General features: G+C 45.7%; 1 protein-coding gene and 1 pseudogene across 1 annotated transcript; both read right to left on the bottom strand.

Annotated features, from left to right (window-relative positions):
- Positions 1-4,204: 4,204 nt before the first annotated feature.
- On the bottom strand, positions 4,205-5,810 carry LOC136452283 (uncharacterized; annotated as a pseudogene).
- A 4,957-nt stretch (positions 5,811-10,767) lies between these two features.
- Positions 10,768-12,736, bottom strand: LOC136473468 (putative F-box protein At1g46984). Its single transcript, XM_066471112.1, has 2 exons — positions 11,806-12,736; positions 10,768-11,683 (listed from the first exon to the last, which is right to left on the bottom strand). The coding sequence occupies exons 1-2, from the start codon at positions 12,600-12,602 to the stop codon at positions 11,065-11,067; spliced, it is 1,416 nt and encodes a 471-aa protein (XP_066327209.1). The 5' UTR covers positions 12,603-12,736; the 3' UTR covers positions 10,768-11,064.
- Between the last annotated feature and the right edge of the window lie 10,581 nt (positions 12,737-23,317).

The following is a 23,317-nucleotide window of genomic DNA, read 5'->3' on the forward strand; positions in this document are numbered from 1 at the left end:
AGTGAGGATTTTCTCTCGCGCCATGGTCCAGACGAATACTTTGCACTTGTTTTCAGTGAATGCTTTCCATATGAGATCACTCCGAAATGCTCTGTAGGAACCGCAGAATTATATTCTGTAGGCCGATCGGGTGGAATAGGCTCCGTTGGCTGTCCATTTCTAGGTAATGGTGTCTGGAGTGCCCGGCGTTAGGTGGATATCTTGCAACCTGATCCATAACGAGATGAATTCCTCCACCTGCGATGCTGTAGTGATCTGGCCCCTCAGAGCGGCGACCCAGCCATTGTTACGTAGCTCAAGATGGATTGACCTATTTTTACATCTCACTAATTCAAATAAACTGGGCACAAGATGCTTTGGAGCCTCACCGTCCAGCCAGCTGTCATGCCAGAAGCGAGCTTTTTGCCCATCACCAATTGTGACTGTCGTAGATGCATTGAAAAGTGCCCGATCTAGATCGTTGTAGGGAAGCTCCATTCCAGCCCAAGGTTTAGAAGTGTCCACCCAATCCTGCCACAGCCATCTTAAGCGCAATGCCCTGCTGAACTTGTTAAGGTCAGGTATTCCAAGCCCCCCGAGGTCCTTTGGCCTAGTTACTGTCGGCCAATTAACAAGGCAGTGCCCCCCATTGGCGTTTTCCTCTCCTTTCCAGAGAAAGGACCTTCTAATTTTGTCGATGCTTTTTCGAGCCCAAGCCGCTAATGGGAATACCGTTAGATGATAAGTTGGCATTGCTGAGAGAACGGATGAAACCAGGGCGAGGCGACCGGCTTTGTTCAGCCATTTTCCTTTCCATCCAGGCAATCTTTGGCCGATCCGCTCGATGAGCGGCTGGACGTGTACCTTCCGTAACGAACGTGTGTGGAGCTGCAGGCCAAGGTAATGGCAAGGGAAAGAGCCCCTGATCCCTGCAAAGGAGGTTAGAACATGGTCTAGATCTATCTCGTCGCATCTGATCGGGTGAACGGAGCTCTTTTCCAAATTTATGTGGAGGCCCGATATATTCCCAAAGGCCTGGAGAATCACCTTGATCGCATCTATGTCTTCCTTTTGAGGGTTTATAAAAATAGCCGCGTCATCTGCATATAGGGAGGTTCTCCATCTGGCCGTGGATGAGGGACCGGGGAGAGGGCGCCCATCTTAGTAGCGAATTCAAGAATACGCTGGAGTGGATCCATGGCGAGGATGAAAAGCATTGGCGATAAAGGGTCGCCTTGGCGAACCCCCCTAGCGTGGTGGAAGCTCGGTCCTAGCAGGCCGTTGAGCATTACCCTCGACGTGGTTGTGCGGAAAAGGATGGATACCCATTCACACCATCGTGGGCCGAAGCCAAGAGCGCGTAGGACCTCCAGCAGGTAGCTCCAGTTCACCGTGTCAAAAGCCTTGTGGATATCGAGCTTCATGAAAAGTGTGGGCATCTTTTCCTTGTGCATTTTTCTCACCATTGACTGTACATATAGGAAGTTGTCATGAATACTTCTTTTCTTGATGAACGCACTTTGGCAGTTGGAGACTAAGGAGTTGAGGTGGGGGGCGAGTCTGTTGGCCAGGAGTTTTGCAAAATTTTTTGCAAAGCTATGCATGAGGCTAATTGGCCTGTAGTCCGTGATTCTCAAGGCGCCTGTCTTTTTTGGAAGCAAGACGATGTTTGCCGAATTCATTAACTCAAAGCCTTGGGAATGCAGTTGGAAGAGATTGTTGATCGCAGCCAATAAGTCGTCTTTGATTATCTCCCAACATGCCTTGAAGAAGGCCCCCGTGAAGCCATAAGGCCTCAGGGCTTTCTCGGATGGCATCTCGAGGACAGTACGCCGAACTTCGTCCTGAGTGAATGGTAGCTCCAGCTGCTGTAGGTTTCTTGGAGTATAACCCAGCGCCTGCCAATTTAAGGACAAGGTCCTTGCTGTAGAGGTGCCCAAGTGCTCGCTGAAATAATCCCCGATAACTTTTTCTTTTTCGTCCTGGGAGAAGACTAACCCACCCTCTTTTTGTAGACAGTGAATGTAATTTTTTCTCCGGCGCGCATTGGCTTTCATGTGAAAAAGTTTTGTGTTGGCGTCACCACTGCGGATATAGGTAAGCCTGGACCTCTGCCTCATCCGTGACTTCTCAATTACAGCCAGGCCGGTGCTGCGGGCTTTTAAGCGTTTCCTAAGTTCGTTCTCCTGATCTGAGAGTGGCCTGAGTTCTTGTGCCATTTCTAGCTGAAGGAGGACCTCTTTGGTGATGGCTAGCTGGAATCTTGTGTTTCCTATTTTCTCTTTCTGCCATTTCTTCAGGCCCTTTGCAAGTCTAGACATTTTGATGTGTAAACGCTTGATGGGTAGCATGGTGTTGAGTGGTTTCCCCCATTCAGTTTGCACCACTTCGTGGAAGCCTTCCATCTTGGTCCAGAAATTTTCGAACCGGAAGAAATTGTTGTTGAAATGATCAAGTGCGCCGTGGAGTAGCAGTGGTGTGTGGTCTGAAGGTGAATATGCTTGGTAGCACGCCAAGGTACACAAAACATCATGTTATATGAGGTGCTCGGCCATGGCACTCAGGTGCCGGCTTGCAAACTCCATGTCATGCACCCGCATCACCTCCTCGCCCGCATGGTTCGCCAAGGTCAACAGTCTGGAGCTACCAAAGGAACAGAAACTTCCGTCGACGTTGCTCAAGAGACAGAGACGACAGAGGCTGCGTGCTGTGTGTGTGTGACTTAGATTTCCGATCCTTTGATCGTTGTATCATACTATCATGTGAAATTAGTCTGTTGTTATGAACAGAGCTTAAAGTCCTGTAATGTTGTGAGCACCGTGATAATGTAAATTGTTTTATTTCAATTGATGAGTCATTTTTGGCTGTGCTTTTGAATGAATTTGATTGGTCTTGCTGTAACCATCCCATGGTCAGTGTTGAGGCACCTAGATGTCTCTGAATTTTTGGTAATGCCAGAGCTCTTGGTCTGTAGCAGAAGACAAACCGAGCAATGAAGTGAAAAATCAAAACATGGGAATTCAGGAAGAAGATGGACAGGCTACTGATGAAGAGGAACAAGAATCACAAGAGAGTGATGCATGGATGAATCTGGATCAAGGAAAGTTGCAACAAGAAGGAGCCAACCAAAAAGAGTCTGGATCATCCAAGACCGCAGGAAGAACTAGAGACAAGAAATTTTCAGAGGAAGGTCAGGGGGAGCCTGAACGAACTCAGTCAGGTTGTGTTTCCTGACACGGGAAGGTTGGACCAGTTTGATGCATTAACAGGAACTGGGACATTGGAACAGGATCATGTAGCTATACACCTATTTGAGGAGATTCTTGAGGAGGGAAGGAGTGGAGCTAACTAAAACTTTGGAAGAGATTTTGGTTTGAAATTTATATACCCAGTGGCTTTATTCAATCAAATAGGGGGAAAAATACAGATTACTGTGGCTGATGCGACAAACCAGCTAATGATAATTTAATCAGCGTTGCAACAAATAAAAGTAAAGGCAGACCCAAAGATTACAACCTATATTGTCCCAAAGCGCTCCACATTTGAACTCTATCTAAAAAATAAAGAACAGAAACTGGAGCTCTGTTCCATTACAACCTATTTCCCAAAGCGATCCATATTTAAACTTTAAAAAATAAAGAACAAAAACTGAACTCTGTTGCAAGCTGCGTGCATTACAACATGTACTGGAGATTTCCTTTTCACCTATTCTCCATCGTCTGCAGTTTGTGTAAGCCAGCAGGGTGTGTACGGAAAAGATGATTCCAAGAACTGTTCATTTAGTAATTGATTCTCATATCCTGCTGGATAAATATTGCCCAAGACTTCAACCTTGGAGCTATTCAAGTGATAGGCCAATCCTCGCGTTATTGATTCACTCAAGAAGATAATCTCTTTGCATGGATGAAACCCAAGAATCTCCAACCCACCGTCGGATCCACATTCATCATCAGAGCTCCATGTAAATTCCTCGTCTTCAACTGCTTGTGAGGCCCATTCAATTTTCTCTTCTGTTGGTGCTTCCATATCATGATCTCTATTGCGATTATCGTAATAGTAATTAATATCCTGCAAGGCCCAAGGTCCTTGGATTTTTCGACCATAATCTGCACGTGGTCGATACTAAGCTTATTCTTCAACAACCACTTAGAAAGGTCCCTGTCATGCTTCAGTACCCACTCCATTTGACAGCCTGATTCATCAAGGTTCCAAACTTGAACTCTGCAGCCTCCCTTGATTGACGCACAATAAACCCCATTAGATGACTTCCCTAGATAAAACTGTGGATAGTGTTTTACTTCAATACCCGGTGGTGGTTTAATCACGTGATACTTATCACTCGACAAAGATATTCTGTAATATGAAATCGTTGTTAGAAAGAAAGATGAAAACCAAAGGACAAGAAAACAACCTGTTTAAAATATTAAAACCGAATAAAATGATGATGCTTAACGAGTTAGTATGTACCTCATAACATAATCAGTTTGACAATGCACATACAACGCTCCTCGCCAGTACGCAGCATTGCGTTGTTCGGTTGGCCAGTCCCGTCTCATTTCAGACACCCCATGGAATCACCTTCTCGAACAAAAGACCTTTCCTCCCACTGTCTAGTTCTCGATGAGAACACATGTAAGATGCATACAGATGGTGGCCACTCAGATTGTTCTATCTCAGGGTCTAGTGAAACACTAGAACTGCCGTAGAGAAAATCTCCAGGCTCGGGCGTCCAACCAAAACGGGTAACTGAGACCACCTTGAAGTATGGCGATTCGATCGGATCGTAAGCGAGGTACTCGACTTGGAAGGTTTCCTTGATCTCCATGGGCGGGGTTGGGCACGGGGGCAAGGGAGCCAACCATCGAGTGGCCGGATTAAGCACGTAGCGACACTCGTCGCCGTTGTCGGGGTAGTTGTCAGGGTAGTCGTGGACCAGCACAAGACCATTGCAGTGGTCGTCTATGTAGACCCCAGGAAAGGCATCCCGCCTCAGGCAGGTAGTCGTGCTAGCCGGAGATGGAGGGGCCGTCCGAGAGCGGTCTGAAGAACTCCGAGATGTAGTACCCGCGGAAGTTCATGAAGAACCCACCCAGCGATAAGGGGAGGAGATCCGCCCGCAGCAGGCGGCGGGCGTCGACGATGGCGAGCCAAGACTTGCAGACGCACCTGGACGCGGCGAGGCCCCGCGGCGGGAGGCGGCGGAGCACGTCCGCTAGCACGTCGTCCGGCAGCAGCGCCAGCGCGCCCGCCTTATTCTCTGCCGCACTGCTCCCGGCGATCCATTGCTCGCTTGGGAATTGGGATCTTGATCTGCGACGCCGCACTGGGAAGCAAAAGCAATTGAGCTCCTCGCCCCGGAGCTTTTACATTTTTACCATTATCAAGATTGACGCTTATCCGATTATCACTTTTAGTTTGGCACTTATAATTTTACCACATGAAAGAAGTTTGAGTTCTTAATTTATCACATTTGCGCATGTGGCATGCCACGCCAGCCTGACACGTTGGCGCCCAGTCAGCATAGACACGCGAAATGTCCTTGTTGCCTCTGACTTGCTCCTCTCTCTCTCCATCTCTGACAACCGGGTCCTGCAGCTCCCTCTCACTGGCAGGTGGACCCCACTCGTCAGCTTTGTCTTCCACTTCCGGCAACTGGATGGGAGCACACGAAGAAGCCCCGCGGGCGTTGGCCGTGAGCGAGCACGGTGGCACTGGGCAGCCAAACGCGGCAAGCTCCCGTCGACGGGCACGCACGCGCCTCTTCTAGATGGGCACCGTCCACGGCGAAGGAACATGAAGCAGCGGAGGTGGAGGAGCTCGCACGCGGCCATGGCCGCCCGCACCGCCAAGGCCGGGCTCGCCCGCGGCCTTGGCCAGCCGCACTGCCGGGGCCGAGCTCGCCCGCGGCCAGGGACAGCCGCGCCGTCAACGCCGACCTCACCCACGGCCAGGGCCACCAGCGCCGCCGCCAGCCACGGAGCTCGGAGCAGCACGGCATGAGGAAGCCGAGGAGGAGGCGCGCGAGTTGCAGCTCTACTGTGGCCTCACCGGCGCGGCGCGAGGAGCTCCGTCGCAGCCTCGCCGGCGTGGGCACGAGTAGCTCCCTCACGGCCTCGTCGTCACACGTGCGAGCAGCAGCTCCGTCGCGGCCTCACGGGCGCGCATGCGAGCAACTCCGCCGCGGCCTCGCGAGCGCGCGGAGAGGGAGACCAAGGTGGTGGCTCACCCGCTGGGAGCTCGCATGGGGAGCAGCTCCTCCGACGAGGACACAGTTGCCGGAGGTGGAAGACAAAGCTGACGAGTGGGGCCCACCTGGCAGTGAGAGGGAGCTACAGGACCCGGTTGTCAGAGATGGATAGAGATGAGCAGGTCAAGGGCAGCAAGGACATTTCGCGTGCCTATGCTGACTGGGCGCCAACGTGTCGGGCTGGCGTGGCATGCCACATGCGCAAATGTGGTAAATTAAGAACTCAAACTTCTCTCATGTGGTAAAATTATAAGTGCCAAACTAAGAGTGATAATCAGATGAACGTTAATCTTAATAATGGTAAAAATGTAAAAGCCCCATGTCCCCTCGTCAGATCTCTGAATCTGACTGTTTTTTTTTTCTGAGGGGAGTGGGAATCGACTGTTTGTTGTGTGGAATGATACGGGGGATTGTTCGGAAATTCGGATCGGGATTGTGGGCCCCTTTGCCCTGGCGCGGGTGGGCGAGACCGCGCTGGGCGCGACGACGAGGGAGCAGACGTCGACCGTGGCCAGGGGAGAGGCGGCGCTGGTGCGGAGGAAAGAGCCAGCGTGGAGGTGCGGCTCTGCCGGTTGCCCACTTTCCCCTTGATGGCCAATAGGCCGTTTCCGGCCCACAAAAACTCTCTCCATCCTTCGTCCCAGTCCTACTCCTTCCCACGTGTTTTTTTTTGAACGAACGGGCATGAGACTGTGCACCATTTCTATGATAAGCAAAGAACTATAGCTCCGATTAACGTTTTCATGGCAATGTAGCAGTTTGAAAGTTGCAGCTAGGAAGTGTTTGGTTTGATAAATCATCTCATTCCAGATGAGATGTGCATCGTGAGTCTGTCGCTTAGTAAACTTGTTGTGAGCACCGTGATGTAAATTGCATTATTTCAAATGATGAATCATTTTCGACTGTGCTTTTGAATGAATTTGATTGGACTTGCTGTAACCATCCCACGGTGAGTGCTGAGGCACCTAGATGTCTCTGAATTTTGGAAATGCCAGATCTCTTGGTCTCTCTAGCAGGAGACAAACCGAGCAATGAAATGGAAAATCAAAACATGGGAATTCAGGAAGAAGATGGAGAGGCTACTGATGAAGAGGAACAAGAATCAATCGAGTGAATTTGATGCAACAAGAAGGAGCCATGGTGTCTTTGTTTACTTTACTGATCCATGGATGAATCTGGATCAAGGAAAGCTGCAACAAGAAGGAGCCAGAGAAAAGAAATTTTCAGAGGAAGGTCAGGGAGAGCCTGAACAAAACTGACCCAGTCAGGTTGTGTTTCCTGATCAAGACATGGGAGGCTGGACCAAAATTTGATGCTGTAACAGGAACTTGGACATCTAGTTGAGGAGATTCTTGAGGAGGGAAATGGGAGGAGAGGAACTATTGTGTTGTCACAGCCTGAAGACAGAGAAACTCTATACTGGAAGAAGGGAGACCCGAGGAACGATCAGGTTTAAACCAGTTCTGAAGACTGGCCTAGAACTAGAAGTTCAGGTCGACTTATATATCGTCTCTACTCTCTACTCTCTACTCTCTACTCTCTACTCTCTACTCTCTACTCTCTACCATCCTCTGGAACAATTGGAAAGCTGGGTTTCAAGACGTTTGGTGATCGCTCCTTGGATGTTTGTCAGGTCTTTGCCAGAACAGTTGCTTATCTCAATATCTGGCTCTCTCCCTCTCTCCAAGCCCTGTCTCCTCAGGTCGTGTTTGACTGAAAAATAGATTCTAGGCAGCTTACGATTTACCAATAAGTGGATCTCTTCAGGTCGTGTTTGATTGAAAAATGGGGTGGCCTATCATCTTCACACTCATCACCTTTTGTTTGATTCGCGGAATACAATTAGTTGATATGATACTCTACCACCTCATTCTCACTAGCAGACAGGTAGGTATGTAGGCAGACCACGGACGTCCTCGGTAAAACCATTTTCAAATTGGTAAGCTATATTCCAGTTCGGTAAAACGACATGCATCAATAACATGATAAGCCTTAAATTCAGCGATTAAGCTAGAACACTCGTATAGATTTCGAAATCACTGTCGGTTCAAAAAGGCCATCGGTGTCGGTTTTTAAACCGGCACAACTAAAGCGGCAGTGATGTGGTTTCCAGAAAACCTGAAAAAATGGGCTGAAAATAGGGAATTATTTTTAAAAAAATACCAAGAGAGACCCCTCACCCCAAACCTCCTGCTTCGCATGCTCATCACCTAACCACTCCACCTATAAGACGATTGTGCACATTTGGGATATTCGTCCTCCCATTTTATGTCACTTTGGTTCGAAATGAATATTTAGGCTCCTAAACAAATTCAAATGAAAACGTTGTCAACTAAATAACACGATAAATCTTAAATTTGAAGAGTAAATTGAAAACATTTACAAATTATAATATAAATAGTTCAAACGCCAAACTAATAATTCAAAATGTAAAATAGGCATAAAAAGAGAGTAAGATAGGCTTACAATACTATTTATCTTACAATAAATGTCTCGATTATATTATTTTTATCCACTACAAAGAAAATGTGTCGTTTATTGACTAGACAATCATTTAAAAGATTATCCATCTTATTTTTTAAATTTATTTTTACTAAACGGAAAGCACTGTAGAAAATACCTTTTAATCATTGTAATCTACAGGCAGTTAGGTTTTGCGTGCACGTAGAGCCAGCAGGTAGCAAAAGAGCACCCCCTCAAAAAAAAGTAGCAAAAGAACAGTTTGGGTGGATCAACGAATGATGGCTGGAGCCTGGAGCGGTGGAGCCTAGAATCAAAGACGTACGTATCAGGATCCTCGAAGGCGTGACTACGTGGACGACCTCCCGTCGTGTGGCTGCGTGGGCCTAAAAAAGGCCGTCTCGGCAAGGCCGTAGCAGCGGCCACTGCGTTATCATCTTCTCCGGTATGTTTTTTTACTTTCTTTTTTACAAAAATACATGTATACGTCCTCTATTGTCTGGAACTGCAGGGTATGCCGGTGCATACCTGGCATACCCTGTAGATCCGCCCCTAGACGTCCTATTGGTAGGTCCACTCCTGTTCTAATATAGTTACGAGATTAATCGAGGAAAAACCCTATTAGTTAGATTTTATTTTAATTTGATGGATAGATTAAATTGAAGAATCAATGCCTAATATAATTATGAGATTAATCAGAAAAAATTAAAAAGAACACAGATCATTAATTTTTATGATGATCTAACAATGTAAAGTAAACAAAGACACCATGTTTAATATAAGTGGTACCCGATAAATTTGAAATACTAAGTAAATTAATAAAAACAATAATTTGATTTCCATAAAAGCTGGAAAAAAACAACTCGATGCATTCCATATAAAAACACAATTGCTAAAGGCAAAATTTTTAATGATAACTATGAAAAGTTAATAGTTTGACCGGAGAATTCAAGGTGATCCAACAATTAAATTTAGAAAATGACAAGAAACTAAACAATTTGTGAGAGACTTAAGACCATAGTTTTCTTGAGGATTAAACTAAAACTAAAGACTATCTTGATTTTACATCAATGTACATCAATAGAAATTGCACAACCACATGGTAGTAGTGGGAGAAAAACAAAAGGTGATAGAGACAACGACAGTTTTAAGCCAAAAAAGGCCCATCGATAGTTATATGAAATTCGTGATGATAAATGCAATATGGGTGAACCAATACAATGAAGCAAATAAGTAAAATTATTTGCAAAAAGATAAATTTTAAAGATACAATCAGATAAAGCTAGCCACTGCGCATACCATCTCCAAATCTAAATATTGGTTGAAGGATTTTTTTTTTAATTTCGATCGTTTTCACCCAAACCTTAGTCTCTCACTCTCTGTCTTTCTTTACTCTGACGCTGGGACGGCTTCCTCAGCGACGATGAAGCACACAGCTGCCATTTTCTTCGTACGCCACTCCTCTATCCTCGGCGCCGGTATGGGCTGATCTCGGCCGCATGCCACGGAGCACATAATGATCAAGCCAAGGAGCTTGCCACCATGGTCCTCACAGCCTTGCTTTCTCATGTCTCTCTCGGATCTAGGCGGTCTCATGGTGAGAACGGGTAGTGGTGCGATTTCTCAATGGCAGCACAGGGAGGCAGACACTTGGGGGATGAAAGCTAAGTCGCCCGACACTGTCAGAATGTTAACACATACCCAAAACTTGCTACCGTTGATCAATGTTATCGGGCATGGTGAGGTGAATCATTCCCAATAATCAAGCATTACCCTCAGAGTCGAACAACAATCCTCCCAACATTCCCTAGCAAGGAAGCAACTACCAAGAATCAACAAAAAAAACAAGGAAGCAACGATCAAGAATCAACCAAAAAAAAATATACTACTACTAGTAGTACCACCATATAGTGAAGACGAAGGAACGTGCATGAAGTTCAGTTCAGGGGAGGTCGTTGTGGATATTTGTCCTTGTCCGACATGTCAATCTTTTTCAAAGAAACACAACGGGGAAGCATTGAATTGGAATTTGAAAGGTACCCAATAGCTTTATTCAATCAAACTGACAAAAAAGATTACTGTGGCTGATACGACAAACAAGCTACTGATAATTTAATCATCGTCGCCACAAATAAAAGTGAAAGGCAGACCCAAAGATCACAACCTATATTGTCCCACAGCGATTTGTGAAATTTAAAAAATAAAGAACAGAAACTGGACTCTGTTGCATTACAACCTAATGTCCCAAAGCGATCCATATTTAAAATCTAAAAATATATAGAACGAAAACTGAACTATTCTCCATCGTGAACACTATTGCATTACACCCTATTGTCCCATGCATGCGTTACAACATGTACCGGAGATTTCCTTTTCAACTATTCTCCATCGTCTGCAGTTTGTGTAATCCAGCAGGGTGTATACAGAAAAGATGATTCTAAAAGCCGTTCATTTGATAATTCTTTGTCATATCCTGCTGGATATATATTGCCCAAGACTTCAACCTTGGAGCTATCCAAGTGATAGGCCAATCCTCGCGTTATTGATTCACTCAAGAAGATAATCTCTTTGCACGGATGAAACCCAAGAATATCCACGTACCCAGTGTGTCCACATTCATCATCAGAGCTCCATGTAAATTTCTCATCTTCAGATGCTTGTGAGGTCCATTCAATTTCCTCTTCTGCTGGTGCTTCCATATCGTGATCTCTATTGCGATTATTGTAATAGTAATTAATATCCTGCAAGGCCCAAGGTCCTGTATACTGAAGCTTATGCTTCAACAACCACTTAAAAAGGTCCCTGTCATGCTTCAGAACCCATTCCATCTGATAGCCTGATTCATCAAGATTCCAAACTTGAACTCTGCATCTTCCCTGGATTGACGCACAACAAACCCCCTTAGATGACTTCCCTAGATAAAATTGTGGATAGTTTTTTCCTTCAACACCTGGTGGTGGTTTAATCACATGATACTTTTCACTCGACAAAGATATTCTGTAATATTAAATTGATCGTTGTTAAGAAAGATAAAAACCAAAGGATGCGAAAATTAAACAACTTGATAAAAAAAAATTAAAACCGAATAAAATGACAATGCGTAACGAGTTAGTATGTACCTCATAACATAATTAGTTTGACAATGCACATATAATGCTCCTCGCCAGTACACAGCATTGCGTTGGTCTCCTGGCCAGTGTCTCATGCCAGACACGGTTCCGATGGAATCACCTTCTCGAGCAAAAGACCTTTCCTCCCACTGTCCGGTTCTAGATGAGAACACATGTAAGATGCATAACGACGGTGGCCACTCAGATTGTTCTATCTCTGCATCCCTAGAACTGTCGTAGAGATAATCTCCAGGCTTTCTCACCCAATGAAAACGGGTAATTGAAACCACCTCGAAGTATGGCGATTCGATCGGATCGTACGCGAGGTACTCGACTTGGAAGGTGTCCTTGATCTCCATGGGCGGGGGTGGGCACGGGGGCACTGGAGCCACCCATCGAGTGGCCGGATTAAGCACGTAGCCAATCTCACCGTCGTTGTCGTCGTTCTCGTGGATCAGCACAAGACCATTGCAGTGGTCGTCTAGGTAGCCCCAGGAATCGGCCTGAGGCAGGTAGTCGTGCTTACCGGAGATGCAGGGGCCGTCCGAGTGGGGCGCAAAGAACTCCGAGAGGTAGTAGTTGTGGAAGTTTATGAAGAGCCCACCCAGAGACAAGGGGAGGAGATCCGCCCGCAGCAGGCGACGGGCGTCGACGACGGCGAGCCACGCCTTGCAGACGCACCTGGACACGGCGAGTCCACGCGGCGGGAGGCGGCGGAGCACGTCCGCTAGCACGTCGTCGGGGAGAATCGCCAGCGGGTACGTCTTATCCTCTGCCGCAGCCTCGCCCTGGTCCCGGCGATCCATCACTTGATCCGCGCGACTCGCACTGGGAAGCAGCGAAGCAATTGAGGATCCTCCCTTGGGATATCAGCTGAATTGACTTGTGGGAACGAATGCCGGTTGGATCGGGAATTCGGAAGGTCGATCGGGTACTCGGATCAGGGATTTGGATCGGACTGTATTTTTTTCGTGAGACTTTTCTGCCATAAAAGATCGCAATCCCATATGGGTCGCTAGAAAAATTTAGCGGTCTTTAGCGTCACTACTTTAATTTTTTCGTATCCTCCATGCCACTTCTGACAGTTTGGGCTCTAACGCCGTCAAACTGCAGGTGTGAAAAGACAAAAATACACTTAAGTCTAAATATGTTATTAATTTTTTTGAGCATCTTAACGACTTCAAATGAAAAAACTCAAAACTAGAAAGTTATACATCTCATCGAGATCTATAATTTTCATATAAAATTTATTTTCATTTAATTCCAAAAAAAATATAATTTGATATAATTAATATATCTTAGAAAAATCATTATCTTAGAAAAATATGATTTTTCGCGGAGGGCAACAGAGCACGTAGGGGGATGGCGATGCGACGTGACACGGTGACGCGGCGGGGGATGGCGACACGACGTGGCACGACGACGCGGCGGGGGACAGGCCCCCGCAAGTAGACGTGGGGGCACGCTCGTTCTATTCAACCTATTCGTTTGTTGGTTTCAGCCAGCCCAAACCAGCTAGCCAACAGTGTTTTTCTCTCACAATAAACCAGCATCAGCCAGCCCAAACCAGCCCAGAAACCAACCAGCGAACATGCCCATTGTATCGGATAGGTGTGCTTATTTACATTTTTTTATTCGATAAGATTGGATGACACCTGTTATCTTAATCGGATGGCCCCGAGGTGCGTCCGGACGCGTGCTCGCGCCGGACATCCGGGCGCTAGTTGCGTCGTTTCAAAATACAACTTCGATTAAATTAACTTGTCCCGGGCGCAGCCACGAGTCCAAATGAGCCCCAACTCGATTTGCTTGCGTACGTTGCACGTGGATCCCAGCTCAAAAAACACATTGTGCTTGATAAAACAAAATTGTGGTGCTGTGCTTGAACTTTATCTTCTGTTTATCAGTCATAATGCTTCATGGTTAAGTATTATGAATGCCCAAGTCTCGCCTTAGAGTTTCTAGGAACAACTTCCAAATGGCCTTTGACTCCACCTCACAACGGCAAGTGCAATACGAAATCTTCAATCATTGGGATCTATAATAACAACTGTAATCGGACTGGGCAATCAGTTTAAACCAACAAGTTTGGTTCGGTATTTCGGTTTTTAAAAAGTTTGCTTTTCAGAATTAGTTAACCGATCGGTTATTCGTAGAATCAGAAACCAACGACTTTGGTGTCGGTTTCATCGGTGCGTTTTTTTCGGTTTAACCGAAAAACCGAAGACCTCCAGCGCCAGGTCGCCCCTTGCACATGCCGCAGCCGCCCTGCAGCTTCGCTCGCCGCGCCTGTAGCCCCAGCTCGCCACCGCCGCTCTTGCAGCCCCGCTCGTGACCGCCACCACTCCTACAGCCCCGCTCGCGATCGCTGCTCCCTGCAGTTGCCGCATCCACCTGCCAAGACTGCTCGCCGCCGATCCTGCAGCCCCGCTCGCAACCGCCGCTCCCTGCAGTTGTGGACCCTGTGTCTTGCTCCCGATGGCCGCTGCTCACTGCTCGCCTTCGCCTCGCTGCCACTCTCCGCTCGCCGCTCGCCAGTGGCCGCCGGTGCGCCTGCGCGCTCTCCCTGCTCGCACGCGCCACACAGGCCATGCCCCGCTCGCCAGTGGCTTGGGGCGAGGGTGGGGGTTGTGGGCTGGCTTAGAGAGCAAGTGGGCTATGGTGGGCTGCGACCTAGGACAGACAGAACGTGAGGCCAGGGCTGCAAGCCGGTGCTTCCTTCACTGTTCGGTTTCACGGTAGTTTGGTTCTCCGTGACTCTGAAACCGAAGCCAAAACCGACACTCGAACTTTCAGAAAATCAAAACCGACGCCAAAATAAAAAACCGAAAAAACTAACATTTCGATTCGATTCGGCTCAGTCTTTTGTTTTTGATAAAAAAAGTGCCCTGCCTGAGTTGTCAATATCTATCCACCAAACTTTGTTTTGATATAGCAACCATCTAAGCATATCAGAGGTCTACATCCAGCCAAGAAACCCCTTTTGCAGCCATCTAAAGACATATACAACGTGGAGAAGTGAGTGTTCTGAACATTAAAAAAGAATGAAGAACTTCCTAGATCGCTCCTTATTTCTTGGCCATAGTTCCAGAGTTTACTGTACTGTTCACTCTCATCACCATGTATCTTCTTTCTGGCTATCCTTCTTGCTCTAGCTAACTTGGACCTTGAAGGAGTCAGGTTCCAATCCTTTTGAACTATCCTTAAAAAACTAGCTGGGGTCATCATCTTGTCGTTAGCTCTTAAGATCATCTCCAGCAACACCCCCCACTTGACCCCTACTCTTGATTTAGGTAGTGGAGGCCTAAAAAACCAACTCCAGCATGACCCCTACTAGACCCTCACATTTATTGGCATCTTATTTCTTCTCTCTCACTACCTACTCCTATTGCCCCCCTACTCCACCGTGAAATTTTTTTCCCCACACAGATTTTTCCCGAGATTGCTTCGGTGCTCCCACTACTTTTCTCAGCGGCTTCCTCGGTGGTGCGGCCTTCCCCGGTGGTGCGTCCCTGCCCGGCGTGGCCTTCCTCGGCTACGCAGCCTGCCCCGGCACCTTCCCCGGCGGCTTCCTCGGCTGCGGGCGCCGACATCCGCCCTCCCCCACGTGACTTCCCCGGTGACGCGACCAGCCCCCGCGACTTGCGGGCTACGGACTTGCGGGCTACTGAATCTCATATTCACTTGGCCCTCTCTTTCATCAGGTGGAAGTTGCAACTCTTCATCTTTACTGGATAGGTCATTTGGATCATCAGTTGGCGTTTTAGCTTTCACCCCCTTTAACCTGCTTCCTTTGGCCTTCTTTGCCTTTGCAATCTACAGTACTTTATCCACACTGTCATCTATTCTATGTATTCCTCATATAAGTCATTAATCTCCTTCGTCCACACCTCATTGTCACTGTCCACAAAATAGTTAGAATCCTCACTATCCTCTCCGCTGCCACTGTCATTGTTTGCATCATGGGTTGTCTCCATCCTCAAATCACTGTAAAATTTAGGCAATTTATCTACTTTATCCTCAAATCACAGGGCTGATGACTTTGGGAAGCTCTGTCACTGGGTTAACCACCACATCATCCCACGTAAATCCGCCAATAATGTCGTCATGGTCAAAGTACATAACCAATGTCTTCACCATATATCAACCACTAAGCACATAGCATTTGTATCTGAATCAGTATCCATAGTACTCAAGCCACCTTCCATTCCCTTACCTGGCGGCAACCAATACATCTTCAAGGTAGTGCTCTTTAATTTTGATAGTCGAGTTGTTCAGCAAAGTCATTGAACCACAACGTGGACCAAGTATCAACATCATAGTAATCAAACCAGCTTATCTTCTCATCCACATAGGACCTCCAATTTCCAGAACCAACAAAAAGTCCACCAGGATGAATTTCAATAGTGAACTCATCATCATTGTTATCTACAATGCAAAAACTGTACAAATACACTATATTAGTATTTCGCCATGGTCAAAACCCCACATATCCACCTCTCTTTAATCCATTGCAAAAATTGTACAAATACACGACATCAGTATTTCACAGTCCCCAACTTTACGCTAGTAAACCCCATATACTATTTGGCCAACAATAGAAGCTACCAAGTTCAACGAAAAGAACATACGCCATTTGATTCTAATGTGATATAATGTATTATCTTAGACTAAATCAAAGAATCCGTCCCTAACACAATGACAAGATTAATTGGGAAAATAACAATTGTACAATACACTATATTAGTATTTCACCAACAATTTTATGATTGAAGGGGGACCGTGACGCCTAAGAGGGGGGTGAATTAGGCAACTTAAAACTCTAACTCTAAACTATGACCTCCTTTTCTATTCTTAGCAAAACCTATGCAAAGGATAAACTATCTAAATATGAAACTACGGTTTTGCTAGTGTGTCGGTATCTCTACCGCAAAAGGAGTTATGCAAACAATGTAAATGCGGAAGCTAAAGAGTAAGGTAGAGATATGCAAACTCCCATCGATGACTCCGGTATTTTTACCGAGGTATAGATAAGCATGCAAGCTTCCCCTAGTCCTTGTTGGAGCCCCTCGCAAGGAATCCTTCGCAAGGGCCAAGCTCCTGGTCGGGTACCTCCGTGGATAGCCTCGGGCCTTCCCCACGCGCAAGTGGGTCTCCGACGTGCCTTCCGGCAAACCTCTCCCAGCTGCTCCCCGCAGTCTTCACTATCAAGCTTCCGGCCGAACCGCCGCGGGCCTTGTTCTCTTTGGTACACGGTGACGGCCACACCACAAACGCGATTGGTGTGATCTCGCAAGACCACAAGCCCCTCCGATGTACAACAATGGTGCGCGCAAGCATTGAGTGGTAAGAGGTATACAAACCTCACTAAACACTAGGCCTAAACCTAGAGCAAGCGCATAAGCAGTGGTCTAATCAACCTAAGCACTTCGCAAAGCACCTACGCTAACCACCTAATGAATCACTAAGCACTATGCAAGTGGAGGTCACTAAAATGGTGTATCAACACACTTGGTATATTTCCTTAGCTCCACCCACTCAAATGGCTGGTTGGGGGGTCTATTTATAAGCCCCACTGAGAAAGTAGCCATTGGGGACAAAACCCGCTTTTCTGCTACTGACCGAACGCTGATCACGTCCTGACCGGACACGTTCGGTCATCCCGACTGTTGGAGCGCGCGCGTTGATCGAACTCAGCTCAGAGTCCGGTCATCATTGACCGGACGCGTCCGGTTGTGCTGGCGCCACTCTAGAACCTCTCTGGACTCGATCGGACGCTACACTTCGTGCATCTGGTCATCCACTGTGCTACGTCCGGTCACGCTAAAAACACTGCCGTGATGATGAACAGTGTCACTGGTGCGTCCGGTCACTGCTTCGCTCAGCGTCCGTTCACAGCTGTCGACGCCTACTGTTGTCTGGCACTTGATCGGAGCATCCGGTCACTCATAGGACTACGTCCGGTCACCTCTGCCGAGCTCGTTTCTTCGCGATCTTGCGTCCGGCTTGGTTCCAACCTTCGTGCTTGGAGTTTGCTTGACCTTGTATGTCTTCTATGCATCTCCACATGTCTTTCTTAAGGTGTTGTCATTGATCATCGGATCATCATGTCGCCTTCGTCCAAGTCACGTTTTGCATCCTATTGAACTACAAAACAAACACTTACAAATTCATTAGTCCAATTTGATTGTGTTGGTCATCAAACACCAAAATCCAAAGTAAATGGGCCTAAGGTCCATTTTCTTTATAATCTCCCCCTTTTTGGTGATTGATGACAACACGACCAAAATAAGCAAATAATAAAAATTTTGGAATTTAAAAACTATCTACTTGCTAGGATGCAATGCAAAAGGCAAGGTTATATGATGCTAAAAGATACCACATGTAAACATCTTTGGAAGCTTATCTTGCCCTTGCAAATGTCCCCATGTGGCATTATGGATTTAAGTCTCCCCTAACTCCATAATCCACTATCCTCCCTTTCTCGGACCATTACCAATTGAAAACTATTACTATTACAACTTGTAAATTATAATGATTGGGCTTGCTTTTGGTCCTACAAATTCTCCCCATTTGGAATCAAACATCAAAAAGGAAGACATTAGTAGCACAAGGGAGGGTCAAACTTTGTGATCCTTTGTATGTGGAGTGGAATAGGTCACAAAATTTGACTCTGACATTACATAGACTAAGCTCCCCCTAAATGTATACATACATATGATGAAGAATGTAGTTTATGCATAATTAGCAAATTAATGCTCAAGGGAGTTTAATCTATATAGTGCATGGAGAAAGCATATGAATACCAAAGTGAAATCAACATGATGATATCGGTTTAGAAATACCACATGTGGAAACCAATTTGATTAATACCACTTGCAATAGGTGGTGGATATTTGAAGTATGATGCTTAACTCCGAGGACTCCATTTTCCTTGCAATGAGACTACTACACACATGATAAGCTTGAAAAGGTATTAGTCTCAAAGCATCCAACTTGTAGAGTAACCTCCCCCTAAATTTGTGCACACAAGTATGGAATACTTGTAGGAGACATGCACATTGATTTTAGAATAAAAAATACCACTTGAAAGATGACATCACATGAATGTGAGAATCATTTTTGAAAGTAATATTCGGGAGAAATTATCTACAATTTAGACTTTGGCACATATTAGATGAACAATTGTAAAACAAGCTATGTGCCGTGCTCCTAAACAATTTAAACCATGTAGGTTTGCTCCAAGGGTTAAGAATGAAACCGAGCAAGCCTACCATAAGGTATACCTAGTGTATGCATACCAATTGAAAGGATTAAACATGCAAATACAAACCTAGGCATGAAAAGGAACTAGATGCTAATTGAAATTGCAAGAAATTAAATCTAGTTACCTAACATGGGAAGGAGAATTTGGGTCCTTAGTATTCACTAACCCACTTGGCAATTGACATGATCCTTTGTGATGCACCCCATGAAATGCACCCATACTTTGCCAAGTCTCCAAATTCCCCGAAGTCCATCGGACTTCTCACTTCCTTTTTAGGATCCAAACCTTCTTGGTGCTCTTCATGTTGGAAATGATCTCCTTTGGCATCCAAATGCGTTTGGCCCCATTGTTGACTTGCTTGTTCACCTTGATGGCCACCACCTTGTCATTTTTCTTCTTCTTCTTCAAGAGATAAGGTGTGGAGGCCTTTTTGTCCACCTTGTTGGTGTAGGTGTTGAAGAACTTGCTTGTTTGTTTTTTCTTTTTCTTCTTTGCTCCTCCCCCATTCTTCACCTTGCACTCATAGGACTTGTGGCCTTCCTTGTGGCATACGTAGCAGACCATGATTTGTCCTTCATCAAGCTTCTTCACTCTCTTGACGGTGTTATCTTGATGAAGTTGGGCTTGCTTTGTTTTGCCTTTCACTTGAGTCAAGTCTTTGGTGAGGTGAGCCACTTCTTGCTTGAGTTGCTCATTCTCCTTTGCAACCTCTTGTGTGCATATTTCTATAGCAATTTTCTCAACACAAACTTGGTTGCATAAGGGTGAGTCTAAACATAAATCATTACAAGAAGTAGAGGCATACTTTTTAGTCATGTCAAAAATAGACCCTTCCTTTTTAGGTGCCACGGTGGGGGTAGTACCGATGACTTCAAGATTAACAACTTTATTAGTTACCTCATCACAATGTTTGCACATAGTTTCCATTTTAGCAAGCAAACTTTTATAAGCATCTTGTGAGCTAGCTAATTTTTTCTTTAATTTTTCATTTTTCTTTATAAGTTGCTCATCATTGATTGTGCAATTACTTGTTGTTGCACTAACCTCAAGTTGCTCAATTTTAGTAGATAGCTCCATATTAGGATTGGCAAAAGTTTCATATTATTCAAGCAAAGTAGCATAAGCTTGTTGTGAGCTATCTAGTTTTTCTTTTAATTTTTCAAGCTTCTTTTGTTGACTAGTGTAAACTTTAGCAAAGTTAAGATTTTCTTGCACAATTTCATCATAAGAAGGTAGCTCATCATCACTATCACTATTATTGTCACTATCGCTAGGGATAGGCTTTTTGTTACCTTGTGCCATAAGGCACACACGGGAAGAGCTTGATGATGAGTGCTTGTGCCCTCGCCTCTTGTGATGGTCTTCTTCTTCACTTGAAGAATCATCCCACGACCTTATTGATGTGAGGGCTTTGTCCTTGCACGCCTTCTTCTTTGTCTTGGGTGTGGGCTTGTTTGGATAAACTTCCACAAAGTGCCCCAACTCACCGCATCTATAGCATCATTTCTTTCTTTGCTCATTTCTTTGATTGGTGAAGATGAAATCTTGAATTTGGATGGGCACACCCTTGACATTGAGCCTTTGGATCATCTTCTCCACCTTGTTGATAAGTTTGATTGATTTTTCATCAAGGTCGGAGGTGGAGGAGGAAGATTGATCATCATCACTTGAATCATCATCATCATCATCCTCCTCATCTTCTTCTTCATCTTCACTACATGTGAGAGCTTTGCCTTTGCTTGATGAAGAGGCTTTTTCTTGACCCATCTTGCGTGACATTTCAAATGCCACTATCTTGCCAATGACTATGGCTGGGGTCATGGTGCTCAAGTCCTCCATGTTGTGAAGGATGGTGATGATGCTTGCATATTTCTTTGGTGGTAGCATGGAGATGATCTTCCTCACGATGTCCGCATCATCTAGCTTTGTTAATCCTATTGAATGGAGCTCATTGATAATTAGATTCAAACGAGAATACATATCACGAACAAGCTCATCATCATTCGTTTTAAAGGAATCGTAATTTTATTTAGCTAGACAATATTTTTGCTCACGAACATTAGTTGTGCCATCATGGAGCTCTTGGAGTTTTAACTAAATTTTATGTGCCATATTTAAAGTGAACACTTGGTTAAACACATCCATGCTAAAAGATTCAAACAAGCAATTTTTAGCTCTAGCATTGAAATGAATTTCTTTTTCTTTACTCTTGGTGGGTTTTTCGGGATTCTTAATGGGTTTCATCCCGTCACGAGTGACTCTCCGAACACCCAAATCTACCGCCTCAAGGTGGCAAGCCATTCTAGCTTTATAGAAAGGGAAGTTAGTGCCATCAAAGTGTGGAGGCCTAGAGGTATCCATCCCAACCACTCTAAATAGCGTCGGCTCAACGGCGGTGAAGCCAAAGGTCCAAATTGAGCCAATCGGCTCCGATACCAATTGAAGGGGGACCGTGACGCCTAAGAGGGGGGGGGCGAATTAGGCAACTTAAAACTCTAACTCTAAACTATGGCCTCTTTTTCCATTCTTAGCAAAACCTATACAAAGGATAAAATATCTAAATGTGCAACTATGGTTTTGCAAGTGTGTTGCTATCTCTACCGCAAAAGGAGTTATGCAAACAATGTAAATGCGGAAGCTAAAGAGTAAGGTAGAGATATGCAAACTCTCATCGATGACTCTGGTATTTTTACTGAGGTATCGAGAAGTGCGCAAGCTTCCCCCTAGTCCTTGTTGGAGCCCCTCGCAAGGAATCCCTCGCAAGGGCCAAGCTCCCGGTCAGGTACCTCCGTGGATAGCCTCGGGCCTTCCCCACATGCAAGTGGGTCTCCGATGTGCCTTTCGGCAAACCTCTTCCGGATGCTCTCCGCCGTCTTCACTATCAAGCTTCCGGCCGAACCGCCACGGGCCTTGTTCCCTTCGGTACACAGTGGCGGCCACACCATAAATGCGGTTGGTGTGATCTCGCAAGACTATAAGCCCCTCCGATGTACAACAATAGTGCGCGCAAGCACCGAGTGGTAAGAGGTATGCAAACCTCACTAAACACTAGGCCTAAACCTAGAGCAAGTGCATAAGCAGTGGTCTAATCAACCTAAGCACTTCGTAACGCACCTACGCTAATCACCTAATGAATCACTAAGCACTATGCAAGTGGAGATCACTAAAATGGTGTATCAACACACTTGGTATATTTCCTTAGCTCCACCCACTCAAATGGCCGGTTGGGGGGGGTCTATTTATAAGCCCCACTGAGAAAGTAGTCGTTGGGGATGAAATGCGCTTTTCTGCTACTGACCGGACGCTGATCATGTCCTGACCGAACGCGTTCGGTCGTCCCGACCATTGAAGTGTGCGCGTTGATCGGGCTCAGCTCAGAGTCTGGTCATCATCGACTGGACGCGTCCGGTCGAGCTGGCGCCGCTCTAGAACCTCTCTGGACTCGATTGGACGCTGCACTTCGTGCGTCCGGTCATCCACTGTGCTGCGTTCAGTCATGTTGAAAACTCTACCGTGACGATGAATAGTGTCACCGGTGCGTCCGGTCACTGCTTCGCTCAGCGTCCGGTCATAGCTATTAACGCCTGCTGTTGCCTGGCACTTGATCGCAGTGTCCGATCACTCATAGGACCGCGTCCGGTCACCTCTGCCGAGCTCGTTTCTTCGTGATCTTGCGTACGGCTTGGTTCCAACCTTCGTGCTTGGACTTTGCTTGACCTTGTATGTCTTCTATGCATCTTCACATGTCTTTCTTGACGTATTGATCATCGGATCATCACGTCGCCTTCGTCCAAGTCATGTTTTGCATCTTATTGAACTACAAAATAAACACTTGCAAATTCATTGGTCCAATTTGGTTGTGTTGGTCATCAAACACCAAAATCCAAAGTATATGGGCCTAGGGTCCATTTTCCTTACAATGATGATCTAACGGTTTAGGTTAAACAAGCGTATCCATATCTAATACAATTATGAGATTAATCGAGAAATGCGGCTGGATTTCAAATCAAAGCGTCCATGTTAGGCGATAAAATTAAATGAACCAAGCATATGTTACTTTAATTTATGCTTGATTATCTTTGACCATGTTTTTTTGAATAAAGAGAGCTTTATTAGTTACTCAATTTGTGGATGAAGAGAGAGCTATACTATATATTTTCTCGCAATGTTTTACTATTGGAAGTTTCTAATAGGACGCCGTGGATCCAACTCACTGCACGAGCTACTAATTCAATTGGTAGATTACTATGAGCA

The sequence above is a fragment of the Miscanthus floridulus genome, chromosome 1 (genome assembly GCF_019320115.1).
Source record: "Miscanthus floridulus cultivar M001 chromosome 1, ASM1932011v1, whole genome shotgun sequence".
NCBI lineage: Eukaryota > Viridiplantae > Streptophyta > Magnoliopsida > Poales > Poaceae > Miscanthus > Miscanthus floridulus.

Excerpts from the sequence above, each read along its gene's own strand:
- LOC136473468 (XM_066471112.1), bottom strand. The coding sequence starts at position 12,602 with ATGGATCGCCGGGACCAGGGCGAGGCTGCGGCAGAGGATAAGACGTAC. Across the intron at positions 11,684-11,805 it reads CAAACTAATTATGTTATGAG|AATATCTTTGTCGAGTGAAA; the intron begins GTACATACTAAC and ends TTAATATTACAG.